General features: G+C 46.8%; 1 protein-coding gene across 1 annotated transcript in view; it reads right to left on the bottom strand.

Moving 5' to 3' along the window:
- The window catches only part of RFX4 (regulatory factor X4), a 94778-nt gene that overhangs the window by 39156 nt on the left and 30866 nt on the right, over positions 1–24756 (bottom strand). The window contains exons 5-8 of the mRNA XM_036760804.1: positions 11619–11680; positions 7994–8207; positions 4804–4881; positions 761–924 (exon numbers count right to left, since the gene is read on the bottom strand). Coding sequence (XP_036616699.1) covers positions 761–924; positions 4804–4881; positions 7994–8207; positions 11619–11680 — 518 coding nt within the window. The remainder of the gene's footprint in view (positions 1–760; positions 925–4803; positions 4882–7993; positions 8208–11618; positions 11681–24756) is intronic.

Below are 24756 nucleotides of genomic sequence, written 5' to 3'. Positions count from 1 at the left end.
AAAATGGATGACTCCTTTCATACAAAAACCTTTCAAGTAACTGATGATAGCTATAATGTGGATAGAGTGCTGGTCCTGAAGTCAGGAAGGCTCTTCTTTCTGAGTTCAAATCCAGCCTCAGACACTTAATAGCTGTGTGACCCTGGGCAAGTCACTTAACCTTGTTTGCCTCAGTTTCCTCATCTGTAAAATGAGCTGGCGAAGGAAATGGCAAACCACTCCAGTATCTTTGCCAAGAAAAGGGAAGGGAAGGGCTTCGTCGAGGAAACTCAACCGTCTGGAGATGTTCATGCCAGCCACATCCATCCCATCCTCTCAACACATATCCTGAGGACAAATAAAGCAATTCTAGATGACCCATTTGGCCCAACACCCTGAACAAGGAATTGACATTGCTCAGTTGTCCCTCAAGAGATCTCCTGGGAAGCCCGACTTCCATGTGCAGCTGGGACAAGAAGGACAGGGCCCCTTCCCCCATCTGCTAGGGTAGCTGATTCATCCATGGTATCTGGGGGATGCCCATGAGGCAGGCAGACAGACAGACAGACAGACAGACAGACAGACACTGGGGCTCCAGGATGCTTTACTGGTAACAGATTATGGAAGAAGAATGTGGCTAAAACTAAAATTCCTGGGGCAGGAGCACAGGAGGCTCCCCCGGAAATGCCTTCTCGCGTCCCTGGTTTTGCTTAGGGGTAAAGAGCTTGTGGGTTTCCATTCACCAACCTCTCCCTCCCTCGCCAGACAGCCAGGCACTGACCTGTCCGGTAACGCCTGCAGCACCGTGGGCATGAGCACTCCGGAAATTGCTTTGTACAGTATGGAGTCGCAAACTCCCACGATGTTGACTACCGTGGAGGAGCCGAGCACGGGCAGCATGTGGGGGGGCATTCCTTGCCAAAAGTGCAGAAGAAAACTTTGAACCTGGATTCACCCAAACCAGGAAGAAACAAAAGAAAACAGCTTATTACAGGAAATTTCCTAGAGATGATATCATTAGAGATGGAAACGTATGTTGGCTTCCACCCAGGCTAGAGACAAGCTGAAAGTGACACCTGTCCCCCAATCAGGACCCCCGCCAGCCCCCCGGGGGTCACCCTCAGCTGAAGACTTTGTCTCTGCAGGGGTAGCTTCTTACAATGCAAATGTCACCTGCCAGGGGTAACACATTGACCTCATCAGCATCCATTGTCATGGATTGGTTTAACAGATGAACTAATTAGGACACAAAAAAAGGTCACTGATTAGGGGTTAAGGGGTGGGAGGTGAGAGAGGTCAGGAGCTTGGGGGAATTACGGAGCTGGAAGGGGGTTGTAAGCTCACGGATTCCGAGCTGGAAGGGGCCCCGGAGGCCATCTGGTCCAATCCTCTATTTTTACAGATGGGGAAACTGAGGACCAGAGAGGCCCAGTGACCTGCCCAAAGTTGTGCAGGTAATGACAGTTTTATTAAATATTTATTATGTGCACTTTACAATAATTACCTAATTTTATCCTCACAACCACCTGGGGAATGGTGGGGGGGCGGTAAGTGCTATTATTATCATTCCCACTTTACAGATGAGGAAACAGAGGTCAAGTGATTTGCCTAGGGTCACACAGTTAGGAAACATCAGATGAGGGATTTGAACTCAGGTCTTCCAGCATTCTGTGCACTCTGGTGCCCCCTAGCGACTCCTGTGTGTTATTGTTCAGCCATTTTCAGAAGTTTTCAGTCGTGTCTGACTCTTCATGACCCCCTTTGGGGTTTTCTTGGCAAAGATACTGGAGTGGTTTGCTATTTCCTTCTCCAGCTCATTTTACATATGTGGAAACTGAGGCAAACAGGGTTAAGTGACTTGCCCACGATCACACAGCTAGTAAGTGTCTGAGGCTGGGTTTGAACTCAGGAAGATGAGCCTTCCTGCGTCGAGGTCGGGCGCTTTGTGCACGGTGGTGCCACCTAGCTTCTCCTAAGTTAGAAACAGGTAGCATTTGAACTCAGGTCCCTGCTATGTCAGTTACTGCCTGTGTGACTTTGGTCAAGTCACTTAGTCTCTCTGGGCCATAGTTTCCTCTTCTGCAAAATGGTGATAATAGAATTAATAGGTGTTCTGCCAGTCTCACAAGATGGCTGTGAGAATCAAAAGGGACGATATGTGTGTGAAAGAGCTTTTCAGAACAGTACTTTGCACAATAGAACGTCATTGGGGCTGGAAGGGAATGTGCAGACCTCTTGCTCTGCAGAGCCTGAGGCTCAAGCCCGATCATGATGAGAGCAAGAGGGAGCCGCTGTGGAGCACAGAAAGGGTGCAGAGGGGCTGCCTTTGCACTACCGGCAGAAGGTGCCCCCGGAATCCTCTACTCCAACTCCCTCAATGCTCCGGTACCAGCCTTGCGGAGGGGAAGACCCAGGTTCAAATCCTGCCTCAGACACTTTCTAGCTAGGTGGCCCTGGGCAAGTTATTCCATTTTTCTAGTCTCAGGTGGTTTAACTCAAAAACCTCTGAAATCCTTTCCATCTGTAAATTTATGATCCTATAAAGAAGGAAATTGAGTCTCAGAGAGAGGGAGTAACAGAGACAGCAAAGTTGGGATTCAAACCCAGAACCTACTGACTCCCCTGGGAGCCAGATCATGAGAAGGGGCTGGGTAACCTTGGATAGAACCGGCTTCTCCAGGGTGCTGAACAGAGCCTGTGGTGAGTGAATGCGGCAAGAGTCCCCAGTGCAGGCTGGGAGAGGCCAGGCAGGGTTGGGATCGGGGTCTGTCTCTTGGGCCATCTTTGTGATGCGGCAGGGGGTGTTCAGGAGGTCTGTCCTGGGCTGGGGTCCAAGCTTCAGACTGCCCCCATGCCCTCCCACAGCGTGCTCCCAAATCAGAGAAGTAAATGATCATTAAACCATGGCCAGGTCCACTCTAAGGCTGCCTATCTGAACTATGCCAGATGAGCTCACTCCTGAGGAAAGGGGGCACCCCGATGGTGGGCACGGACCCAGTAGTGTCATCTTCGAACAAAGTAATTCATTATGTTCTATTGTGACAATATTTTAATATCAGGAAAGAGAATAAAGGGCAGGAAAACTAATGGGGATTCAGCCTCGGAGTTGAAAAGCCCCTGTTATGTCCAAAAAGAAATTTTAATATGCCATCCAAGCATCCTTGCAGAGGAACTCAAAGAAGCCCCGCACACCAGGGCTCATAAAAGTAAAGGCATTCCTGTCTAAAGAACATGTCGCCCCAGGCTCACAGCCCCCTGAAGGGGGGAATTCCATTTCAGGGAAGATAATGTGGGTAATAAAAAGCCAGTGGTGGGAAGGCAGTGGGTCTTGATGGCCAGGATGCCAAGGACTTCCACACAATGTCCCACCGACCTCTGAAGAATGCAGGTTTCTTTCCAGAGAAGTGTCTCCTTTCTCAGCACTGAAAGTGAGCGCTCAGATCTTCCCCAGAAGCACAAAGACCCTTGGGAGGGCTCCATCTTCACCTCGCCCAGCATCCCTCCCCATGCAAGACAAGGTGCTACCCACGGTGGTCTGAGAGAATTCTAGGCTTCACCTGCTGGAAAATGCTCCCTTTGCTCTTATAAGGGTGGACTCAGGAATTATTGTTTGTGTGAGGACTTTGGAATCCCCGAGGGGCTTTCGAGAAATCTAGAGAATAAGTGGAAAGAGGAGAGTTAGCAGGAAGAGCCAGGCTTGGGAGTCAGAGCAGATGGGCCCTGTGCCTTTTTGCCTGTGTGACCTTGGCCTTAGATCTCTGGGCTTCAGAGGGTCAGACTCCACAGCCTCTGGGGACTCTCCCAGCTCTAAATCAAGGCTGCTGTGAATGAGATAACCCCACTTTCTCTACCACTGAAGTAAGACCAGGGCTAGTGTGGACTCACTCTCATCCAGGCTCTCCTTGTCTAGTCCAAAGAACACCAGCTTTCCCCTCCCCACAACGTTCTAGCAGGTAGGAGGGCTCCTGCCAGTAACTGTCACTGGGTGTGGTCACAGCCTGCAGCCCTGGATTCCAAGTGTGCCTCCCCCATTAAGGATACTGGAGTCAGAAGATCTGGGTTTCAAATCCTAACTCTCCTATCTTACTGCCTTGGACAAGCTCTCTCTCGTCTCAGTTTCCTTGTCTGTAAAGTGAGGCCATTGGACTAGAGAATGTCTCAGGTCCATTCTGGCCCTGAATCCAGGATTCTTGTGACCCCAGGGGGATCTTCGGCCTCCACCATTTATGCCCTCTACCCACTCCACACACATCCATCTGTAGTGACCCATTTTCCCTACTATTATAAGAGTAGTTGGTAGAGTGTCAGGGATGAGTGAGAAGCCTGCTTGGGAAATACTGACTTTATGTAATTCTAACCCACTCAAGGGATTTTTCTCTCCCTGTTCTGTTTCCTCCTTTTTAAAAGAAGAGGGTCTGACCAACCGAACTCTGCTGTCCCTCCTACCTCTGCATCTATGATTATACTTGTTTAGCCCTGGGTCTTAGTTTCCCTCTCCGTTAAAATGAGGAGTTTGAACTGGCTGGCTTCTAAGACAATCTCTAATTGGATTAAAACTCTGGAATCACCTGGAAGGAGGGACTCTCCATAACCAAAGAAGGGGGAGGGGATTAAACGGAAGCAGGGCAAACATCTCTATTTTCTATCTTGATGAATAAGCATTTTAATTATATTGATTAATTACAACCCTCTCTTTTTCTTAATTTTCTGGTAATTATCAGAACTCAGTTCACCGTTTAAGGCAATAGAAAGTACCTTAAAAATGCCCTCTGCTGCTGGGCATTGTGAGTTTGGAATAGACTGGGCGATCGCTTCTGGACCTACCTCATCAAAGTTGGCTCTGATCACCGTGTCCAGTATCCTCTGACAGTGGGTTCTGTACATCATAATAAAGGTTGAAACCTGAGGGGCAAACACAAGGCCACCAGTTAGACTGTTTAAAATACTTTGGGAAATTTCAGCCCCCAGGTAATTCCCTTCTGGAAGGCACTGCCTCCTTCCTCCTGGGCTGATGGAGAGTGAAGACAAAATGTGGGTACTGAAGACAGACACTACCCAAGGGACCCTTTCAGGCCCCAGACCATTCCCTTCTGGAAGGCACTGCCTCCCTCCTCCTGGGCTGATGGGCTGTGCAGACAAAATGTGGGTGCTGAAGACAGACACCACCCAAAGGACCCTTTCAGCCCCCAGACCATTCCCTTCTGGAAGGCACTGCCTCCCTCCTCCTGGGCTGATGGACAGTGCAGACAAAATGTGGGTGCTGAAGATAGATACCACCTGAGGGACCCTTGGCCAGATTCAGTTTCCTCATCTCTTAACTGAAGGGTGCTGCTTTCCCCTGGATCACAGGGATCAGCTCTTAGGTTCTCTTCATAGATCAGGACATCTGGAATTCCAAGGCTCTGGGGCCAAAATGTATAATTTATCTAAAATTTCAAGCAATAGACTAAGAAAAAACCCCACAGTGGTATTTTCTTGGGTTTTTTCCCTTGGGAAAAAAAATAAATCTAGGTCATGAAAAGGAGTGTGGCATAACAGATAAAGGACTGGCCTTGGATTCAGGAAGGGCTGGTTTCAAGTCCCTTTGACAGGTACCAGCCCGGTGGCCTTCTTGCAAGTCCCTTTTCCAGGCCCCAAGTACTCTTTAGAATAATAAATTGCAGGTGAGATTCTGGTCTGCATGAGTGGAGGAGTATCCTCAGGGGAAATCTCCAACACTGATGAAATCATAGATCTGGACTAAAAAATAAATCATTGATTTATTGCAGAGCCCCAGAGAGATTCCAGGTCAGTCATTATCTGGATGAAGATGTGACCCAGACTATACAAAATGGCAGATAATCCAGACTTGCGTTCTGGTCTCACCACACAAGGCCCTGTGTGACCTTGGACCCGGTCCCATCCCCTCCTTGGGACAACGTTTCCTCATCTGTAAAATGAGGAGCCTGGACTCACTGGGTGCTAAAAATACATTCCCTCCCAGACCCAACTTGGTCACAGAATGTTAAAAGGTGAAAGGGAGACGTCCTCAATCCAGAGCCACCCAGGCCCTCTTAATCAGTCTGATGAGCTGCCAGAACTGGAATTTTGTCTTTCCGGCTTCCTGATTCTTCATCCAGCTATTCCTATAATACAAGGCTGTATCCCGGGGGGATTAAAAAGTTGCCTCCTAAATTCTGCAAAATGGGTGATTAACACCATAATCACGGAGAGCTGACTTCACACATATGAGTGTAAACAGGATAAATCAACCCAATCATAATCTGTGATTCGTGGTTTTGTTTTGTTTTTTAATCAAATTGTGATTTCATTGATAGAGGGCCTCTGAATGAGGAAATGCCCTCTACCAATGCAGATGGACCCTGCTCTTCAGCAGACTTTCCTGGATGCTTCCTTGGGACACTGAAAGGTTCAATGATCGATTGAGGGTCCCCCAGCCAGAGGCAGAGCTGGGACCCCCATCTGCCTGCCTCCAAGGCTGGCTTTCTAACCATCAGGCCATACTGCCACTGCCCTTATCACACCCCTGGCCTCCTCTAGGTCTTACAATTGGAGGCTGAAACTTGCATAGTCCCTGGTTTCCTCTAAAATGTGCTTTGAGACCTGGCATTTTACATCCAGCTTACGAGAATGCTGTGGAAGGATCACCAGATTTGGAGTCAGGAGGGACCTGGGTTTGAATCCCAGCTCTGATGTTTACTAATTAGGCAAATGGACCTTCCTGAATGCTCAGCTTCCTCATCTGTAAAATGGAGGTGGAGATCTTGAGCTCTCGAGCTGGAAGGGACCTAGAGATCGGCCAGGTCATCCCCCTCATTTTACACGTGAGGGAACCAACACCTAGAGAAGTTAAGTGATCCGTACAACCTTAGTTGTACAAGTAGGAAGCACCAGGGGCAGGATTTGAACCCAGGTCCCCTGTAGAGCCTGTGTGGATGGCATGTATTCCTGACCTTATATAATTTTTTGAGAGGAAAGTTCATTATGAACCTTCAAGTACTCCAGAAACCTGAACTGTTATACTTAGGAGAACCGAATGTATCATTTGCCTGAGAAGATGGGTTTGGTCCCAGACAGGACAGCTCGTTCATGAGGGGATCTATTTCGTAATCTACACCACATACGCCACCTACACTAGTCTACGTCATCAAAAGGAACAAACCAGCTCCCAACAGCCTTGGGGTCACTTCTACTTTCTGTCCTACACAGGTGAGTCTGTCACCTCCCCCTCTCGGGACACTCGCTTGATTCTCATCTCCCACCAGCTTTGGGAAATGACCCTCCTAGAATTCAGAGATATTTGGGGAACACTTCCAAGTCTCCAAAACCTCATGGGAAGCTGGAGTCTGAAGGGAGTGGTCTGGGGCCATGGCCGAGGGAGTCCCCAGCCACTGGTGAGTTTCATGTATAGGTCTTCTTCAAAAATCTTCCCTTCCTCAAGGGCAGAGGCTGTGCCTTAGTTTACCACATTACTGATCCCTAATACAGCTTTACGGGGTCCTGTACATAACAGACGCTCAGCATATGCAGCCCTATTGAAAAGCATCTCTGATGTACTGAGTATGGCTGGACATTTTGTGGTCTTTATATGGTGGTTATAGTTTTAAAAGCAATGAGACAGAGAGGGAGGGAGGAAGAAAAGGAGGGACACGCAGAGAGATGGATGCACAGAAATACAGAGACAGAGAAAGAAACAGAGAGGGGAGGAAAGGAAGGAGAGACAGAGAAACAGAGAGACAGACACAGAGAGACAGAAAGAGAGACACAGAAGAGACAAAAAGAAACTAAGAGACAGAGAAAGGAAGGAGAGACAGAGACAGAAAAGAAAGACACCGAGACAGAGAAAGAGACTGAGTGGGGGAGGAAAGAAAGGAAAGAAAGAGAAACAGAGGGACAAAAACAAAGAGAGACAGAAAGAGACAGACAGAGATGAAGAGACAGAGAAAGATACAGAAAGGGGGGGGAGGAAAGGAAGGAGGGACAGAGAGACACTGATTTCAGGTGTGGTACCCACCTTCTCCTCTGGCAGACTGGCCGGCAGGTTCAGGTCTTTGACATTGGGGAACTCGGGCAGCAGGGTGCCCAGCTTGGAGCGGGGGGAATATGCCACCGTCTGCTTGCTTGCTTCTTTCTTCCCGGATTCGCTGACCCAAGCAGCGCCTTTCTTCGAATACATCACGTCGTAATACTGAGAGCTCTCCTTCACCGCGATGCCATAGTAATGGTACCTGGGATAGAGAGGCAAACACCTGAGCATTCCATCATCCAACTGACTTCCCAGGAGAGCCTCATCTCCTTGTGGACAGGGGATAAGGGGTTTAACTGAGCACATGGTAGATACTTAATAAATACTCACTAAAGTGAAATGAACTGAAAATGGTGCCATGAAAATAGTGTTGGGTTTGGAGATAGAGGACTGAGTTCAAATTTAGGTCTGTCCCCAAGACCTTCAGCAAGCTACTAAATTTTTTGGGTCTCAGTCTCCTGCTCTGTGAAATGAAGGGCTTCTACTATCATATGACCTCTGAGGTGCCTTCCAGCCCCAATTCTAAGATCCTACAACTTCTCTGGGCCTCAGTTTCTGTATCTGTAACATGGGAGAGTTAGGCTAAATGATCTCCTAGTCCACTCTGAGCTCTAGATCTAGGGTCCCGTAGAGGTCTGTGAAGGGGATTGAGACATTTGGGGGCTACCATGGTGACCCTGCTGAAGGCTCTTAGGCTCATTTCCCAGAAGTAAATCATACTAGGAAAAAAAATAACCAAAATAGCTTCTTTTGGGGGAATAAAAATGAGAACTGAATCTTTGCTGTCACAGCATATAGGGATGGATGTTTCCTATTGGTCCCTGGCTAGCCTGCTGGCCAGACAGCCCTGATCTATAGTAGGCCCTCCTGGCTACAGGGAGTAGTTTGGGGACCAGTATGGACCATTCTCTAGGAGTCGTATTTAACAGAAGACTATAGGACTTTACATCTAAAACTCTAAGAAACTGTGTGGCCCAGCCTCCTCATTTCATAGACAAGAAGGCTCGGGCCCAGGGTCACATGGGGTGCAAGAGTCAGAGGCGGGCTTCGACTTCATTGTCAAGGCTCTTTTCATGATGCCAGGAATCACAAGTCCAGAGTTCAAGCCTGGCCTCTCTCTGTTATTAGCCTCATGACCAACGCAAGGCAAGATTCCCTTCTCAATAACTCTGTTTCCTTATCTGTAAATGAGGGGCTAGGGCCAGCTGGTCTCTGAGAGCCTTTCCAGACCCCACATTCTATGTTTCTCTCTTCTAAAAAGACATGGCAGTGGTGATCTCACTGATGCTTCAGCAGGTGACTCAGATCAGTGGGGTGGCACAGTGTGGAACATGCCAAGGGCTCCAGACTAACTCTCCTCTCTGAACGACATTAGGAAGGAGTCAGTGTGGGGAAGCAGATTAAGGACTAACGAGCCTTCCCTCCTAATTGCAGCTGGGCCAAGGCCAGGATGACCGAGTCAAATCTCCCAATGTTTGTCTGAGGTCTAATGAGCTGGACGCTGGCTTCTCTGCCAATGAGTTGATTTTGAGACTTTGGCATACATATCTCTTTGCTTTTTGTGTTTAATTCTCTCCAGCTTAATAATAATGGGGATAATATTCACTGCTTTTATCTGCATGGGAGGAGGGTATATAAAATAATGCCCATGGGGCCATTCTGGCTCATAGCAAAGACATGAACAAATTTCAAGTTAGATTGGAAAGGACCTGAGGGCAGGGACTGTTGTCCTCTATCTCTGGCACATGAATCCAGCTATTACAAGGCTGTCCACGACCCTGGCACAATGCCTTCCACATAGTAGGCCCTCAATATAATCTTGGTGGTGGACTGAGTGATGGGTGGAAGGTAGCACTTTTTCAGCCAGGCGTCAGGGTCTCGTGACCGCAGATTACAAAGAACCCATGAGATGCTGGTGTAGCACAGAGAAGGCCATAGAAAGGGTTTTCAAGGCCACGGCATCTCCCCATCCAGCTCTTTGGTGCCCACTGTGGCTCAGGACATCCATCAGTCTGCAGAACATCCCACTAGGTGGAATTCTCCCCAAGGGTACAGACCAGAGGGCTGTGTCCCCAGCCCCCAGGACAGGGCCTTATACAGAGGAGACACTTAAAATGCTTGTTGAGTAGAATAGCATTGAAATGAATGTCCAGGCACACAAAAGTAGAACCCCAGGGAGAGTCATCCCAGGTTGTCAGACTCTGCCCAGCTTTCCCACTCTACCACACTCCTGACAGTGCAGCCAGCTCCACAGCATAAAGGTCAGCTTAGAAACACCAGCTCACAAGGCTCGGCTACAGCAACCACAGTGGGCAAGAGAGCCTGGTGCCCTTCTCAGGATTTCTGGTAATGGCCCCTCTATTGATCAGGCTAAGACCAAATCACATACGACCCATCATTTGTATGTCTCTGGTCTCTGCCCTAGGCCGTGAGTTAGAATTAGGACTCCAGCTGCTTCCTTAGTGCACAAGCCTCCCATTGGCCCCCTCGCTCTTACAGGGACAGCCATATTCCCCCAAGCCTATAGAAGTCAGCTGAGAGTTTCTATCTACAAGTTGAGAGCATCTTCTGATCTGCAGGCCAGAGAAGAGATCTCCTATTAATGCCCCGCTTTGGCACAGTACCTGACCCAGCATAGCTGCTTGCTAAATGCCTGCTGTTCGGCTCACTGTCCCCCTTCCTGTATCTATCGCCTCACTCAAAGGGCTGATATGGAGAGAAGTCCCGGTGCTGATCACATAATATTTAGTTGTCCAGCCTGAGGGCCAGAGAGCAGCCTACCCTGCTAGCAGACAGAGGGCGCCTCTCCAGAGGCTGACCTAACAGGTGTGCTCTGCTCCCCCATGGAGAGGCTCCCTGCACAGCCGGCCCACCTTGTCTGCTTCACTCTGTAACAACTAGGGATGGCCCCTCCAAGTGTGTCCAGCTCAGAGATGCTAAAATTCTAGGATTCAAGGTCAGTCCTAGGGGAGCTCCAAATCATGGGGAAAATGTCAGGACCTGGAGAAGCTGATGACCTGTGGGCCTTGGGCAAATCTCTCTCCTTTCAGGGCCTCGGTGAGATGAGGGAATTGGTCTGGATGACTTCAGAGGCCTGTTCTGGTTCTAGGTTTATGATTTTATGACTTGGGTTTAAGCCGGAGGTCAGTTATGTGACCCTGGATAAATCACCTCTTTTACAAATGATGAGGCTGGATGACGTGGCCTCATCTGGTTTCCTATGATGTATATTGGACATTGATGGGATGAAGAACCCCCTGGTGCTGAGAAGCAGCTGCGACATAATGGACAGAGGTCTGGTTTTGGAGCCGGGAAGACCAGGGTTCCAGTCTTCCTTATGACACACATTGGCTAGGCAACCCCAGCTGAGTTACTCAGTGCCACTGGCCCAGGCAACTCTTGGACGACCTTCTGTCTTAGAGAAGGAGCCAAGCAGCACTGGCAAAGGAAGGCCCACCCTCCCCACCCCCCAATCAGAGTGTTCTGTATACCAAGAAAACCCAGATGTCGGCCTCCCTCCAGGGCTCAGCACAGTGTGGTACCCACAGTGAGCGAGCAAGAGACGCCCGCTAGAGTGAATTATATTAAACCAGAAGGACTCAGGGTTACTCACTTTGACTGGCCTCTAGTTCCAAGTCTTCTTGTGGTTAACTGTGGGAACTGCTGTCTTATAATCTGAAAATCAAGGCATCAATTGGTTACCCATTAGAAAAGGGAGAAAGCGTACTTAGGCATACATATGTATGCGTATGTATGCGTAGACATGTGTGTATTGTATTTGTGTATACACAATACATTGATATCCATATTGCTTTGTCTATATGTCTACATTGTACACATATAGACACACATGTGCTTGTGCATGTATACATTAACATGTATAAGTTATAGCCATATAGCCATGTAAGTATACATGTGTATACACCTGTGTGTGCTTCTGTATGTATGCACGTATGTATGTATACACTATCTACACATATCAGGCTGTCAGAACTCTAGGCAGCTAAGGCGGTAGTTCTCAAATTTTTTGGCTTTACGACCCATTTAGAGTTTTAAAAATTATTGTGGATGCTACTCCCAAAGTGCTTTTGTTTGTGTGGGTTTTCTCTATCATAATTTCCCCTATTAGAAATGAAAACATCTTATGACTATTATGAAAATAGTTTTGACCTTGCAGATCACACTTTGAGAACCACGACCCAGAGTGGGTGAGTTGGCAGAGGAAATTTCCTCCCTGAGAGTTGCCTACACCAATGAATTCATAGGTGTAGACCAAGAAAAGAGGACAGCGGCAGGAGGGACATGGCCAGAGCTTTGCCCAAAGTCAAATCTGACAGCAGCTCAAAGAAGAGTCTGAGCATGGGAAGACCCACTGGAAGACTGCAGCCCAGGTCTAGACAGGTCCTAATAAGGGCTTTCACTCAGGAGGTGGTGGTGGGAAAAGAGAAGAAGGGAACATGGGAAAGAACACAGCACCTTGGCAGACTCTGCCTGGGACCCGCTGCTTCCCTGAGATGCCAATATCTACTTTTGCCAAGTGTAGCCGCAGAAAGAAACCAGTAAAGATGAAGGGAGGCAGATCGAGCATGTATGAGGTGGTGAAGAGGTATCAGTGCATGCATGCATAGCACATTGGAGAGGTGTTTTTCTTAGCAGGCATCCCTGCCAAAGGAAGTTAGCCAATCAAAGCCACCTCTGGCACTGGTGATCTGATCTGGCCATCTGTTGCAAGAGAAGTATCAGAGGTTATTATTTAAGGAAAGAAGGAGGAAAAAAAAACAATCAGGAATCAGAGGAGGCATCATCATCACCTCCTCCCCACCAAGGCTCCTTGCAGTCTTGCACCTTGGGAGCTAATGTGAGAAGCCAAAAGTCTAAGACACCATCAGGAGTCCCTGGGTTTCCAGCCAGCTTCCCTGGAGGTCTGTGTCTCCTGCCCATACCTCCTCACCTTCATTGTTCTCTGAACATCTCCTTCCCCAGCTGATTTCTGCTACTATCCTTTCTTTGGGCCACTCCCCAAGGCCCCATCCTGGCTTGGACACTTACTGGCCGTAGGACCTTGAGCAGAGCAGAGGGTCATGAGATTCAGAGGGAGCTGGGGCCTTGGAGAGCTTCTGGTTCAAATCTCTCATTTTATGGATAAGGCCAACTGAGGAGTAGAGACTTTTAAGTGACTTGCTCAAAACCTACAAGGGTAGTAATTAGTACTATTAAGTACTCTTAATTAGCAACATTAATAGTACTATTAATTACTAATATTGATTAATATAAAGTACTATTAATCAGTAGTGTTAGTAATTAGTAATATAATAATATTAAGTACTATTAATTGGCAATATTGTTTACTATTAATATTAATTAATATAAAGTACTAATGTTAGTTTGTAATTGGTAATGTTCCATATCAGTAATTTATAATATTAAGTACTATTAATGAGACCAATTAAACTACAATGGAATCTTCCTTTATTAAATGCCTTCCTTATAGAGGTGGGGAATCACGGGTGTGGAACACTGCATACATGACACTGTCATACTCAGTTGATATGTTGCTTAATTTTGCTGAATTGCTTTTTTTCCTTTCTTTTTTATTCTGTTATAAGGCATGCCTTTCTGGCTTGGGTCAATGGAAGAGATATATTTGGAAATGAAGGTGGAGTAAAAATCAAAGGTAAAAATTAAATATATATTATTTTTGTTTATTTTATTTGTTTTTAGTTTTCAACATTCACTTTTATAAGATTTTGAGCTCTACATTTGTCCTCCTCCCTCCCCTCCCCAAGATGGAGGGAAATCTGATATAGGCTATCCATGTACAATCATATTAAACATATATTTTTTAATTAAAGAAAATCTTTCTGGGTAATAGCATCTTGAGAGGCAAAATCAGGTTGGATGCCGAGTTTGGGAGGGGAAGTTTGTGATACCTGCAGGTGGGTTACCCAGAGCCTCCAGCTAAGGGCCAATATCTAGAGAGGTGGGAGAGCTCATCATCCCCTCTCTCCAGTAAGGTCAAGAGGACTGAAGAGACAAATCCTTGACAAGAAGGGAGGGAGGTGTATCAGGGAGGAGGTTCCTGTGCTTCTCAGGTTATTTATTATTTATTTTATTTAATAGTTTATGTTTATTTCTTCTATCTCTGAATTTCCATTTCCTGCTCATTGTGACCGGGGACTACGTTCCCAGACCACCTTGGGCTCAGACTGGTGAACTTCATCCGCCCCATCTCACCCCTTTCCCCATTCTCCTTTATGTGCCTTCTTCCTTCCATGAGAATGTCAATTCCTTGAGGTCTTGCTTGCTTGTCTTTCTATCATAGGAGTTTAACACTATGCTCGGTACCTAGTCAGTGTTTAATAAATGCTCTTCCTATTTATGTTTTGAGAACATGACCCATTCATTCAAAGGGAGGGGAAGAGAAAGGAATAAGCATTTATATATCGCCTACTATGCGCCAGGCACTAGAGGTATCAATGTGCATGTGGATCACCAATGGGCAATGAAGAGTGCCATAGTGGGCATGAGTGGGCTGTGGCATATCAGCAAGAAGTACCAATAAGTTGTTGCCCAGGAAATATCGGATATGAAAAGTAGCTGGGCCAAGAGCAAACAATAAGAGATGGCTACCCACTGAGGGTATCTAGGTGGTGAAGTGGATGGAGCGCTGTGCCTGGAGTCAGGAAGACCTGAATTCAAATCCAGCTTCATATACTTACTAGATGTGTGACCCTGGGCAAGTCGTTTCACCCTGTTTGCCTCAGTTTCCTCATCTGTAAAATGAGCTGGGGAAGGAAATGGCAAACCCCTCCAGTATCTTTGCCAAGAAAACCCCCAATGGGGTCATGAAGAGTCAGAAACAACTACGCAACAACAACAAACCCATTAAAGGAAAGTCTCCAGGTCACTGGGCCAGTCCTCTGTGGGGGATTATGGGAAGCCACGGACAAGAATAACACAGGAGGATGTTGAAGATAGGTTGTGATATGCACTTTTGGAGGGAGGGCATACCCAACTGGTCGTAGATTCAAGAAAGTATGGAAACATATGCATATGACCTTGGGAAAACCACTTCATCTCCATGGGCCTCAATTTTCTCATCTGTAAAACAGAGTTTGACTGGATGGTCTCTAGGTTTATAATCTCAATGCCCCTTCAAACGCAAAATCTCTTCCAGGAGTTTATGAGTTATCCTGGTCTTCAAGAACAATACAACCATGTCTTAGCCTAGGGCACTTCCCTCCTTGTGCTTCAGTCTCCTCATTTGTAAAAGGTAGGGGTTGGATGAGTGTTCCATGTCTAAATCTGTGGTCCTGTGAGCCATGATTCTATGACCATGAAGTAAAAATAGGGGATTAAATGCTGAATGGGTGGGGTCCAGATTAATGGGGTGCTACTGTATATGGAAATAAATAACGCAACATATACACATACCACACCAACACCAACAATGGCCTCTGAGGCCATGATGGCTATCAAGACATGGATGTATTTCTTGAAGGCTGTGGGATAATTCACAGGCTCACAGATTTTGTATTGAGATCATAAGCCTGGAACTGAAGGGACCTCCGACACCATCTGTCGAATAAATACACAGGATGGGGCTCTTTGAGTCAATTTACGGCATCCTCCTTTCCAGAACACTTGTACTTCAGGTTTATGAGAAATGTAGAGTTGTAGTCAGAGGTTTGGGGTTCAAGTCCTGCCCCTGAAATTTATGAGCTGTGTGATCTGTGGTAAATCACTGCCCCAACGTGGGCCACAAATTCCTCATCTGTAAAATGAGGGGGCTGGAATAAATCATTTCTGTGGTCCCTTTCAGCTGTAGACTTATGATCTTACGGGGTTTGTACCCATCCAGAAAAAAAAGAAACTATAGAAGACAGCTAATTTTAAATAATAATTCCAGAGTCAGGAAGTTTGTCCTTTACAGTTGGGGGAAGGGAGGAAAAAGACCATCTGTATTAAATACTGCCCCAGTGGAGGTCAAGACTTTTCCACCCAGAGCAAAAGAGAGAACTGTGTCCTGGTTAGCACCTCCTCCTTCAAGTGATGACCAAAAAGAAAAGGAGTGGGGGTGGGTGATGGAAAATGGAATTAATTTTCTGTTTAATTATTAATAAGTGCTTCTCACAGGCCTACAAACCACCACCGATTTCCTGTCCTCCTCTCCCCAGATCACAAACTTCCCTCTGGTTCCGAAAGCCCACGGCAGCTTGGTTTCAGGCCCCCAAACACAGTGGTGTCATTCCAGAAGCAAGCCAAACTCGGCAAACAGCTCAGCGCCTTTGTGGGGCTGGGAGAGTCCGGCCTCGAAGTTTGATAAATGAGCAGACAGCCAGGCAGTTCCCTCTTTCTTGTTTTGTGTGGGCTCAATGAAGCCTGCCTAAAGAACACCACATGCTGTCCCAGCAACTGATCTAACATTCCCCAACATCTCAGCCTTCCAAATTCCCTTTAATTACACGTTAATCCCACCCCTCTCCCTTTCAGCCTCTAGTGACAGGGCTAGGGGCTCTGCGGGGCTGTGGGAAAAATAGGGCCTCGATGAAGATCTGGGAGCCGAGGCTATTGGAAGGGAGCTTTTCTGAGCTGGTGGAGGGAGGGGGCAGAGAGGAAGGGGGGGCTGCTATTCCTGCTCTGCCATACTAGACTCAGCTGGGCTGGCTGTCTTCTCTGAATCGAGGGAAATTGGCATCAGGAGCCTGCCTCGATTCAGTCCAGAAGGAGACCACTTGCAAAGTAATCCTAGTGATTTCTTTTCCCCAACAAACACATTAAAGTTTATACATTCACATGAGCTTTGTCCCTGAAAATAGCCACCTCAGGAGGCTGTACACTAACTCCGTGATGCTGCCATTATTCCTTCCTCAAAACATTTCCAGAACGGCCTCTGGAACTCATTTAGAAACCACACAGGAAAGCCAGTCTCCTTAGAATGCATCTCTGGGAGGACAGGGGCCATTTTGTTTCTGTCTTTGTATCTGCGGGATCCATAATCACATCTGGCACACAGTAAGGATTTAATAAATGTTCATTGAGAGTCCATACTTTGTAGACACTTATCTGTATCTATAGGTTTACTTATAGACTGTAAACTCTTTGAGAGAAGAGACTTTTGAGGGGGGGACTTTGAGTCCCAAGGCTGACTCTTGGGCAATGAGATTACCCAGTGGTGGGGTTCCTGGGGGCCTGATGCGGGAGTCCAAAGAAGTCCGCATGAGTGCAGGGTGGGATAGGAAGAGAGAGCTGTTCCAAGGTCTGCTCCCAGGGCCAAGCAGAAGGAGTCAAATCCCCTCCACCAGTGCTCTGCTATACGTGAGGTCACCTTCCCCCAAATGGGATCCCCAGCTTACTCATCAAAATTATTCACGTTATCTGCTTCGGGCAGATTTTTGCCGCCGTTGAGGAGATCCAAAGGAAAGCTCCTATGACTTTGAAGATAGTTCCTAAAAGGCATCTTGGACCTGTGGCTGGAAGGTACTTCAGAGGCTCTCTAGTCTAATCTGAGGCCTGGGGTGGAAATGATGTAGGATCATGGAATCATAGGTCCAGAGTCGGAAGTTCAAGACCTCAGAGGTCATCCAGCCCAAACCCCTCACCTTTTAGAGGAAGGAAGTGAGGCTCAGAGATCCTAAGGTCCCAAAGTAGCCAAGCAAGGACCTCTGATCCCTAACCTATTACACCATGCTGAGCTGTCCAGTTATTCCGAGCAGAGTCAGCCTTGTTGGGCTGAGTGTCCAGCTTCCCAGCAGGACACTTCTGGAGAGAACCGTGCCCATTTGGAAAATGAAGCTCTGAATCACTTGTTTAAAAGTCTTGTCCCATCCCTTGGGAGGTGTCCTCTGCATTTTAAGTTATCTCTTACAGAGGGAAAACAAAGTGCTTCTGAGGGCATGAAGAGCATCTCTTATGTTTGTGTGTTAGTATGGGGTGCAGGGGTGGCATCAGGTATGAAGGCAGGCTTGGGTTTTCCAAGGCAGTGCTGGCGTCTGCTCTGGCCAGACCCCACCGTCCTGGAGAGGTTTTGGGTACTGGCCCAGAGGCTGCCTGCGGGTCTATTGCCTGAGGACTGTCACAGGTAACGCCATGGAAGGATGGATTTGTATTTATTTATTTATTGGCCACAGTACCTCATGAAGAGGTTGGACTAAGAGGTAGAGGGTCTGGGAGCCATGTTAGTGGAGACAGGACCCCCCCACCACTGAAATAGATGCGCATTGCTAAAGAATGGAGGGGAAGGCAGCAGCAGAAAGGGGTTAGGTTTGTACCCCAAAGATTTAGGTTTGAATCCTGACTGTCTCTGAGCCTCATCTGAAAAATGGGAGGCTTGGATTGAATGACCTCTGAGAATCTTCCAGCTCTGAACCTCTGAACCCCCAGCCTTGATCTCCCCATGTGCAAAATTCAGCAGCAGACTAGATGACCTTCAAGGTCCCTTCCAGCTGTGGGTTTCTGATTCTAAGTAGGAAGAAGCCAGGAAGAATAATCCTATCCTAGAACTGGGCTGTGGGGGTGTGGAGGGCTTTTCAGAAATACGCATCACAAAACATAGCTTTTTTCCTTCCTTTTTACAAATGATTAGAACAATAGAAAGACAAACGATGGTGACGAGGCGTTTACACTTTGGAGTCCAAACACTGAACAAATCTCATATATGGGACTTATCATGTTCCTTCTGGCAACATCCCCAGCCTCGCCTTTCAAAAAGAGAAAAAAAAGCAATTAAGTCTGGTGCCACCTGGCCCTGAGCCAAGTCTATCTCGGGCCATACATGGCTCGCTTATCAAATCTGCAGACAGAAAGCAGGGAGAGATAGTGCAGCCCCCGGATGACGGAGTCCGGACTCCAGAAAAGACCTTGGCAGCCCACAGCATTGGACCCGAACAGACAAGAGGAAATGGACTATGACAGGTCAAAAGGCTTGATCGTAGGCTCGAGAAATCAGCTGCCTGAGTACAAAGTGGGGGGAGGTCGGGATGAGCCATTCACCTGGGATGGACAACTGATGCAAGGCCAGTCCACAGTGGAGTGTGGCCGCCAGGATAGCTGACTGAATCAGAGGATGAAGAAAAGCCAGCGCCCAGGACAGGGAAGTTATAGGCCCCCTGTATGCCACCCTGGTCAGGTCACATCTGGAGCATCTGGGGAAGAAGAAACTCCGGAAGAGGGTGGCTAGCATGGTGAGGAGCCTGGAGGTGGCCAAGGGTCCATCAGAAGAAGGGAGTCAGAAAGCACAGCCTGGAGAAGAGAACACTTCAGGGGGCATGATAATCGTCATCAATATTTGAAGTGTTGTGTGTAGGAGAAGATAGGTAGTGCTGCAGAGCATAGAACACCAGATCTGGCATCAGGAAGATCCAAGTTCAAATGCAGCCTCAGACACTTACTAGCAAGTTCACTTCACCCTGTTTGCCTCAGTTTCCTCATCTGTAAAATGAGCTGGAGAAGGAAATGGCAGTTTGCCACTCCAGTATCTTTGCCAAGAAAACCCCAAATGGGGTCATGGAGAGTCAGACACAACTGAACAACACTGTACAGATGAGGGTAATTAGACTTGTGAGGGTGGCCCCCGAGGGCAGAACCAGGAACAGTGAGTGGAAACTGTAAAGAGGTTGGTGTGGACAAGATGTCAGGGGAAAACTTCTTCCCAGTCAGAACTATCCCACAGTGGAAGTCCTGGGCAGGTGTCTTGGGATCACCCCCATCCATGCAAGCCCAGGCATTGGAGGGCCCTGGGGGTGACTTTGTATATATGTTTTTTTTCTGCTATGCATATAAGTGGTTTCCCCCTAAAAGACCATAAGCTCCTTGAGGGCAGGGACTGCTTCCTCAGCACAGTGCCTGGCAAATAGTAACAAATGCTTCTTTTAGTAATTCATCCATTCCTTTGTTCGAAATGCCTTCTCTGAGCTAGGCAGTGAATTTATCACAAGACCCTCTGAGACAGACTAAGAAGGCTGGGATGGACTCCTAGCAAACCAAGCCAACAAATATTTATTCAGTAGAGGCTGGGAAAATAAAGCCGAAGCCATGAGAACTCGCAGAATCAGAGGATCCCAACGTTATGAGGGAATCTGCCCAATTATCCAGCTCTGCCCTCTCCTTCCCACTCCCCATCCCACAGGAATCATCTCCGCTCATCTCTTGGCTAAGTGGTCAGTTGTATCATTTGGAAGTGGAGAGAGATAACATGCCCAAAAGAGTGCTTGAACACCTCTAGTCACAGGGCGATCACTATCTAGTGAAGCAGCCTATTCTATCTTTAGGCAGCTCTGATATTGGGGGAGGCGACCTTTTATTCCCTTGTAACTTCCATTCATTGGAACGAGCTTCTCGTCTCGAGTCCAGAGGAATAATTCTGACCCCAAGGATCCCAGGATCAGGAACTCAGAGATGGACAGGACCTCTGAGGCTACCTCAGGCAAATGCATCCTATTACAAATGAGGAGATGAAGAGACTTGCCCAAGGTCACACAAGTAGTAATTATCAGAGATGATAGTGTGAATGTCCTTCGAAGCCTGTCGACTGTGTCAGGGGAGACCACCTAGACATAACCAGAGGAGATGGAAGGTGGTCTTAGCGGGGCCCTGGGGATCTGGGAAAGGCCTCCTGCAAAAGATAGAGCTGGAGCTGAGAACTGAAGGAAGTCAGGGACTCTGAGAGGTGAAGATGAGAAAGGACAGCATCCCAGGCAGGGGGTACAGCCAATGCAAAGGCGCAGAGGTGGGAGAAGAGGAGCCTATTTGAGAAACAACAAGCAGGCCAGTGTGGCTGGAATGTGTGTGGGTATGTGGAAGGCAATCTTGTGAAAGAAGATTGGAAAGGTAGACAAGGGCCAGGTGGTGAAAGGCTTCCACAAAGGACTTCAGGCTTGATGCTGGAGGCCATAGTGAGCCCCTGGAGTTTCCTGAATGGGAGGCAGTATGGAGGGAGGTGTCATGATCAGAGCTTTCTTCCCCTTCTGGGACCCCTGAAGACAAGGGATAGACTTTTCTCAATCTCAAAACCATCTGTTAGGAAAGAAGCTGCCTGTGGTCCTGGCTTGCCACTCACCAGCTGTGTGAACCCTGGCAAATCCCTCCTCCTGTCCCCGGGTCTCCGTTTCCTTATCTGTAACATGAAGGTGTTATACCAGATGATCTCCCCAACCTTGAGATAAGTAATAGGGGTCTTGTTCCCATTTTACCAATGAAGGAACTGAGGCAGAGAGCATCGAAATGACTTGGGCAAGGTTACCAAGTACTTCACTCCCCAGCCACAGATGACACCTGCCCTGGCCCCCCTGCTCCCGCCTCTGCTGTCTCCTTTATGAGGGGATCTTTGGGGGCAGGGCTTGTTTCTGATTTCCTATGTGTATCCCCAGCATTCAGCTTAGAGTAAATGCTTAATGACTGATTTTTCATGCTTTCATTCATTTTTTTTCCCTCATTCACAACATCAGAAAGGGATTTGAACCCATGTCCCTTCTCTCCCCTCCCATGATGCCCTGCTGCCTCTTATTTGAGACTGCTTCGATTCTCCCAGGGTCTAGCTGTCATGTCCCAGGAGTTTCATTTGGGCATCATCTCGATAACAAACCGCTTCTACCTGAATCTGCCACAGATGCCGTTTCTGGAGTTGTTCCAGAACATAAAGGTGAGCCTTGAGCTGGAAGTCTAAGCTTATCATTAGAACTGTGTTTTCTTCCCTTTATTAAAATGAAAGAATTCATCTGGAAGATTCCAGTATCCCAGAGGAGAAAAAAAAATGCCTTTTAGGATTAATTCCTATCGAGGTCTAAAAGTCAAACACGAATCTTTTCTTTCCTTTCATATGATGCAAAAAAAAGTCAGGCTGGGCGGATTTTAGCTTGTGCAAACCCAAGTTCTAAAGCACAGATCTCACTGTGTTACTTTCTAGTTCAGGAAGGTCTGATGGCTCCCTCTAGCCTCCAGGATCAAATAAATACAAATGCCTCTTCGAGGCATCTAAACTCCTTTAAAACCTGGACTTGGAATAGGGAAGACATGAGTTCAAATCCTGTGCCAGAAACTTACTAGCTGGGTAGGCCTGTGAAAGTTACTAAACCTCTCTGTGGCTCAGTTTCCTCATCTCTAAAAGGACAGGGTTGGGCTCACTGACATCCACAGTCCCTTCCTGACCCAGACCAAGGATGCCGAGGGTGTCCCACATCCACTGTTGGCTGACTGCGGGCTTTAGAGTTACTTTTCTGGTCGAAATAAAGAGTTCAGACGAAGGTCTCTACTCTCTTGCCTGATCAAGCCAGGATTAAACATCCACAAGATAAAAACAAAACAGTGGCTAGCATTTAGACAGCAACTGAAGGCTTGCAATAGCATCGTCTGTGTATTACCTCCTCCACACTAACCCTGCGATGTACATGCCATGATCCTCCCCATTTTACAGATGAAGAAACTGAGACTGAGAGCAATCAAGTGAAAAAAGAACAGCTGACTAGCCCCAGGAGTCTAGAACATTTCCCTGTGACTCGAGCCTCCATCATTGATTGAGAGCTAGAAGGGACCTCTGAGGCCACCTACTCCAACCCCCTCATCTCATAGAGGCCCAAAGAACAACAAATGACACGTAGCAGAGCAGGGTTTGAACCCAGGCCTCTGCCTCCAAACCCAGGCTTCTCTACAACAAATTCTGTCGTACAGCTGAATTTTTGACCCTAGGAGTTACCACCGCTCCTTCTTGAACAGCTGCACCGAAGGCAGAAGCAAGCCATTCCAACGTCCTTTAGCAAACTCAGAACCTGGATCCTAAGTTTCAGACTTCTCAGCAGTGGTGGCAGCTGGGTGGTACCAGAGTGGATAGAGCCTAGCCTGGCATCAGGAAGACCTGAGTTTAAGCTCTGCCTCAGATACTTACAAACCACTGGTGAAGTAGAGGGGAAAGTAGCAGCTAGATGGCGCTGAGAATAAAAATGTTGAGACCTGGAGCCAGGGAGACTTGAGTTCAAATTCTCCCGCAGACATTCACTAGCTGTATGACCCTGGGCAAGTCCCTTAATTTCTATTTGCCTCATATTTAAAATGGGGATAATAATAGCTCCTACCACTTAGGGTTGTTATGAGGCTGCAATGAGATAATATATATAAAGTGCTAACCATACAAATGGTAGTGATTACTTAGAGTCAAGGAGAGTTTCTAAGTTGGGAAGGACAGAGATATCTTCAAAAGAAATAGGGAAGTTACGTAATGGATATAATATTTTTGTGCTATAAGAATGTCAGCTATTATCAATATGCTTCTTCTTATTAATCTATATTAATAGTATTAATATTCTTATTAACTCCAGAAATTCCCATAAAGTGAGAGTTTTGTGTCTTCTCATTTTTTCTCTCAAAGTTGCTATATCAATGACCACTCAAATTTGCTATTAAAAACTATCACCAGTCTGATTTTTTTCTCTAAAACTTAAGAAAAAATGGTGCCCCAGAGTTAAAAGTTCACAGATGAATCATAAAGCCACAAAGATCTGCTCAAAGGGGGTCTGTCCATCATTATTCCAGAAGGCTTCCCAGAACAACTAAGCCCTTTCTCGGAAGGAGATGACAGCTGCATGGATAAACGAGGCTGGGAGTTTGATTCAACAGGCTTCGTTTGGAAACTCACTGTCAGCACCTTCTGTGGTCTGCTCTTGAAAAGCTGTGTCCTTGAGTTTTGGCAAAGACTTCCCCCTAGAGCTCTGCATTTGTTGAAGGCAGCTGAGGGCCACTGGAAAGACCAGTCTCGGATGATTTGGCTTGGCATTCTCCACTTAACTGTTGCATATGAGGCAGCATGAGGTAGTGGATGAAGTGTTGACTTTGAAGTTGGGAAGACCATGTGTTCAAGTCTTGCCTCCAGCACTTATTGACTGCTTGTCCCTGACAAGCCCTTAATCCCTCAGGGATCAAATGATCTAATCAACTCTGTCATTGTCCCTGAATGAGGCACATCATTCTACTCCCTCAAATCTCCACTTCTTATCCTGCTTACCTTTCAACCAAAGTACCCCTCCTTGGCTACTGCTCCCCCATTAGAATATCAGTCAGCCAGTAAAAAGTGTTTATTAAGCACTTACTAAATGCTAGGACCAGTAGAAGAATGGCTCCTTGAAGGCATGGACTGTTTTTATATCGCCAGTAACTAGCATACAGTTGGTGTTTAATAAATGATTGTTGATTGAATAAATGTTTTTTTATTTGTATCCCTAATACTTAGCACATATTAAGTGCTGAATACATGCTTTTTCATTAATTAATTAATTCATCCATGTATTCAGGACCCCAAACAATGCTAATTTTGGGCAAGGGTGCCCAAAATTATTTGGCCTACTGCCCCCTTTTAAAAGAAAAAATTACTCAGCTTCCCCTTGGAAATATACTTTCCTTAATCCTTTAACCATTTTTTAAAAATTTTATAAATTTTTTGAAAAGACACATCTTAAATTTAATAATTTATTGTAAATTTGGGGGGCGGGTGTTCCTGCATTGAAATTTTGATGATGCATATGGTATCATGTAACATTTATAGTACCATATTGTAAACAAGTCATTACACACACATATTTCTGCCTATGCATGATGAACTTTGAGACAATTCGAGACATGCTTTTCTGCCAACACTTGCTTGTTAAGACCTGTCAGCGGACTTGACTGCCAATAGGTTTTAACTTGTATTTTGTGTATTTCTATGGAAAATAATGTAATCACTACGACTTTAACTCTGTTACACAACCAATGAAACACGTATGAAC

The sequence above is a fragment of the Trichosurus vulpecula genome, chromosome 5 (genome assembly GCF_011100635.1).
Source record: "Trichosurus vulpecula isolate mTriVul1 chromosome 5, mTriVul1.pri, whole genome shotgun sequence".
NCBI lineage: Eukaryota > Metazoa > Chordata > Mammalia > Diprotodontia > Phalangeridae > Trichosurus > Trichosurus vulpecula.
The sequence above is the reverse complement of the archived record's forward strand: the minus strand, read 5'-3'. Positions and strand labels throughout refer to the sequence as shown.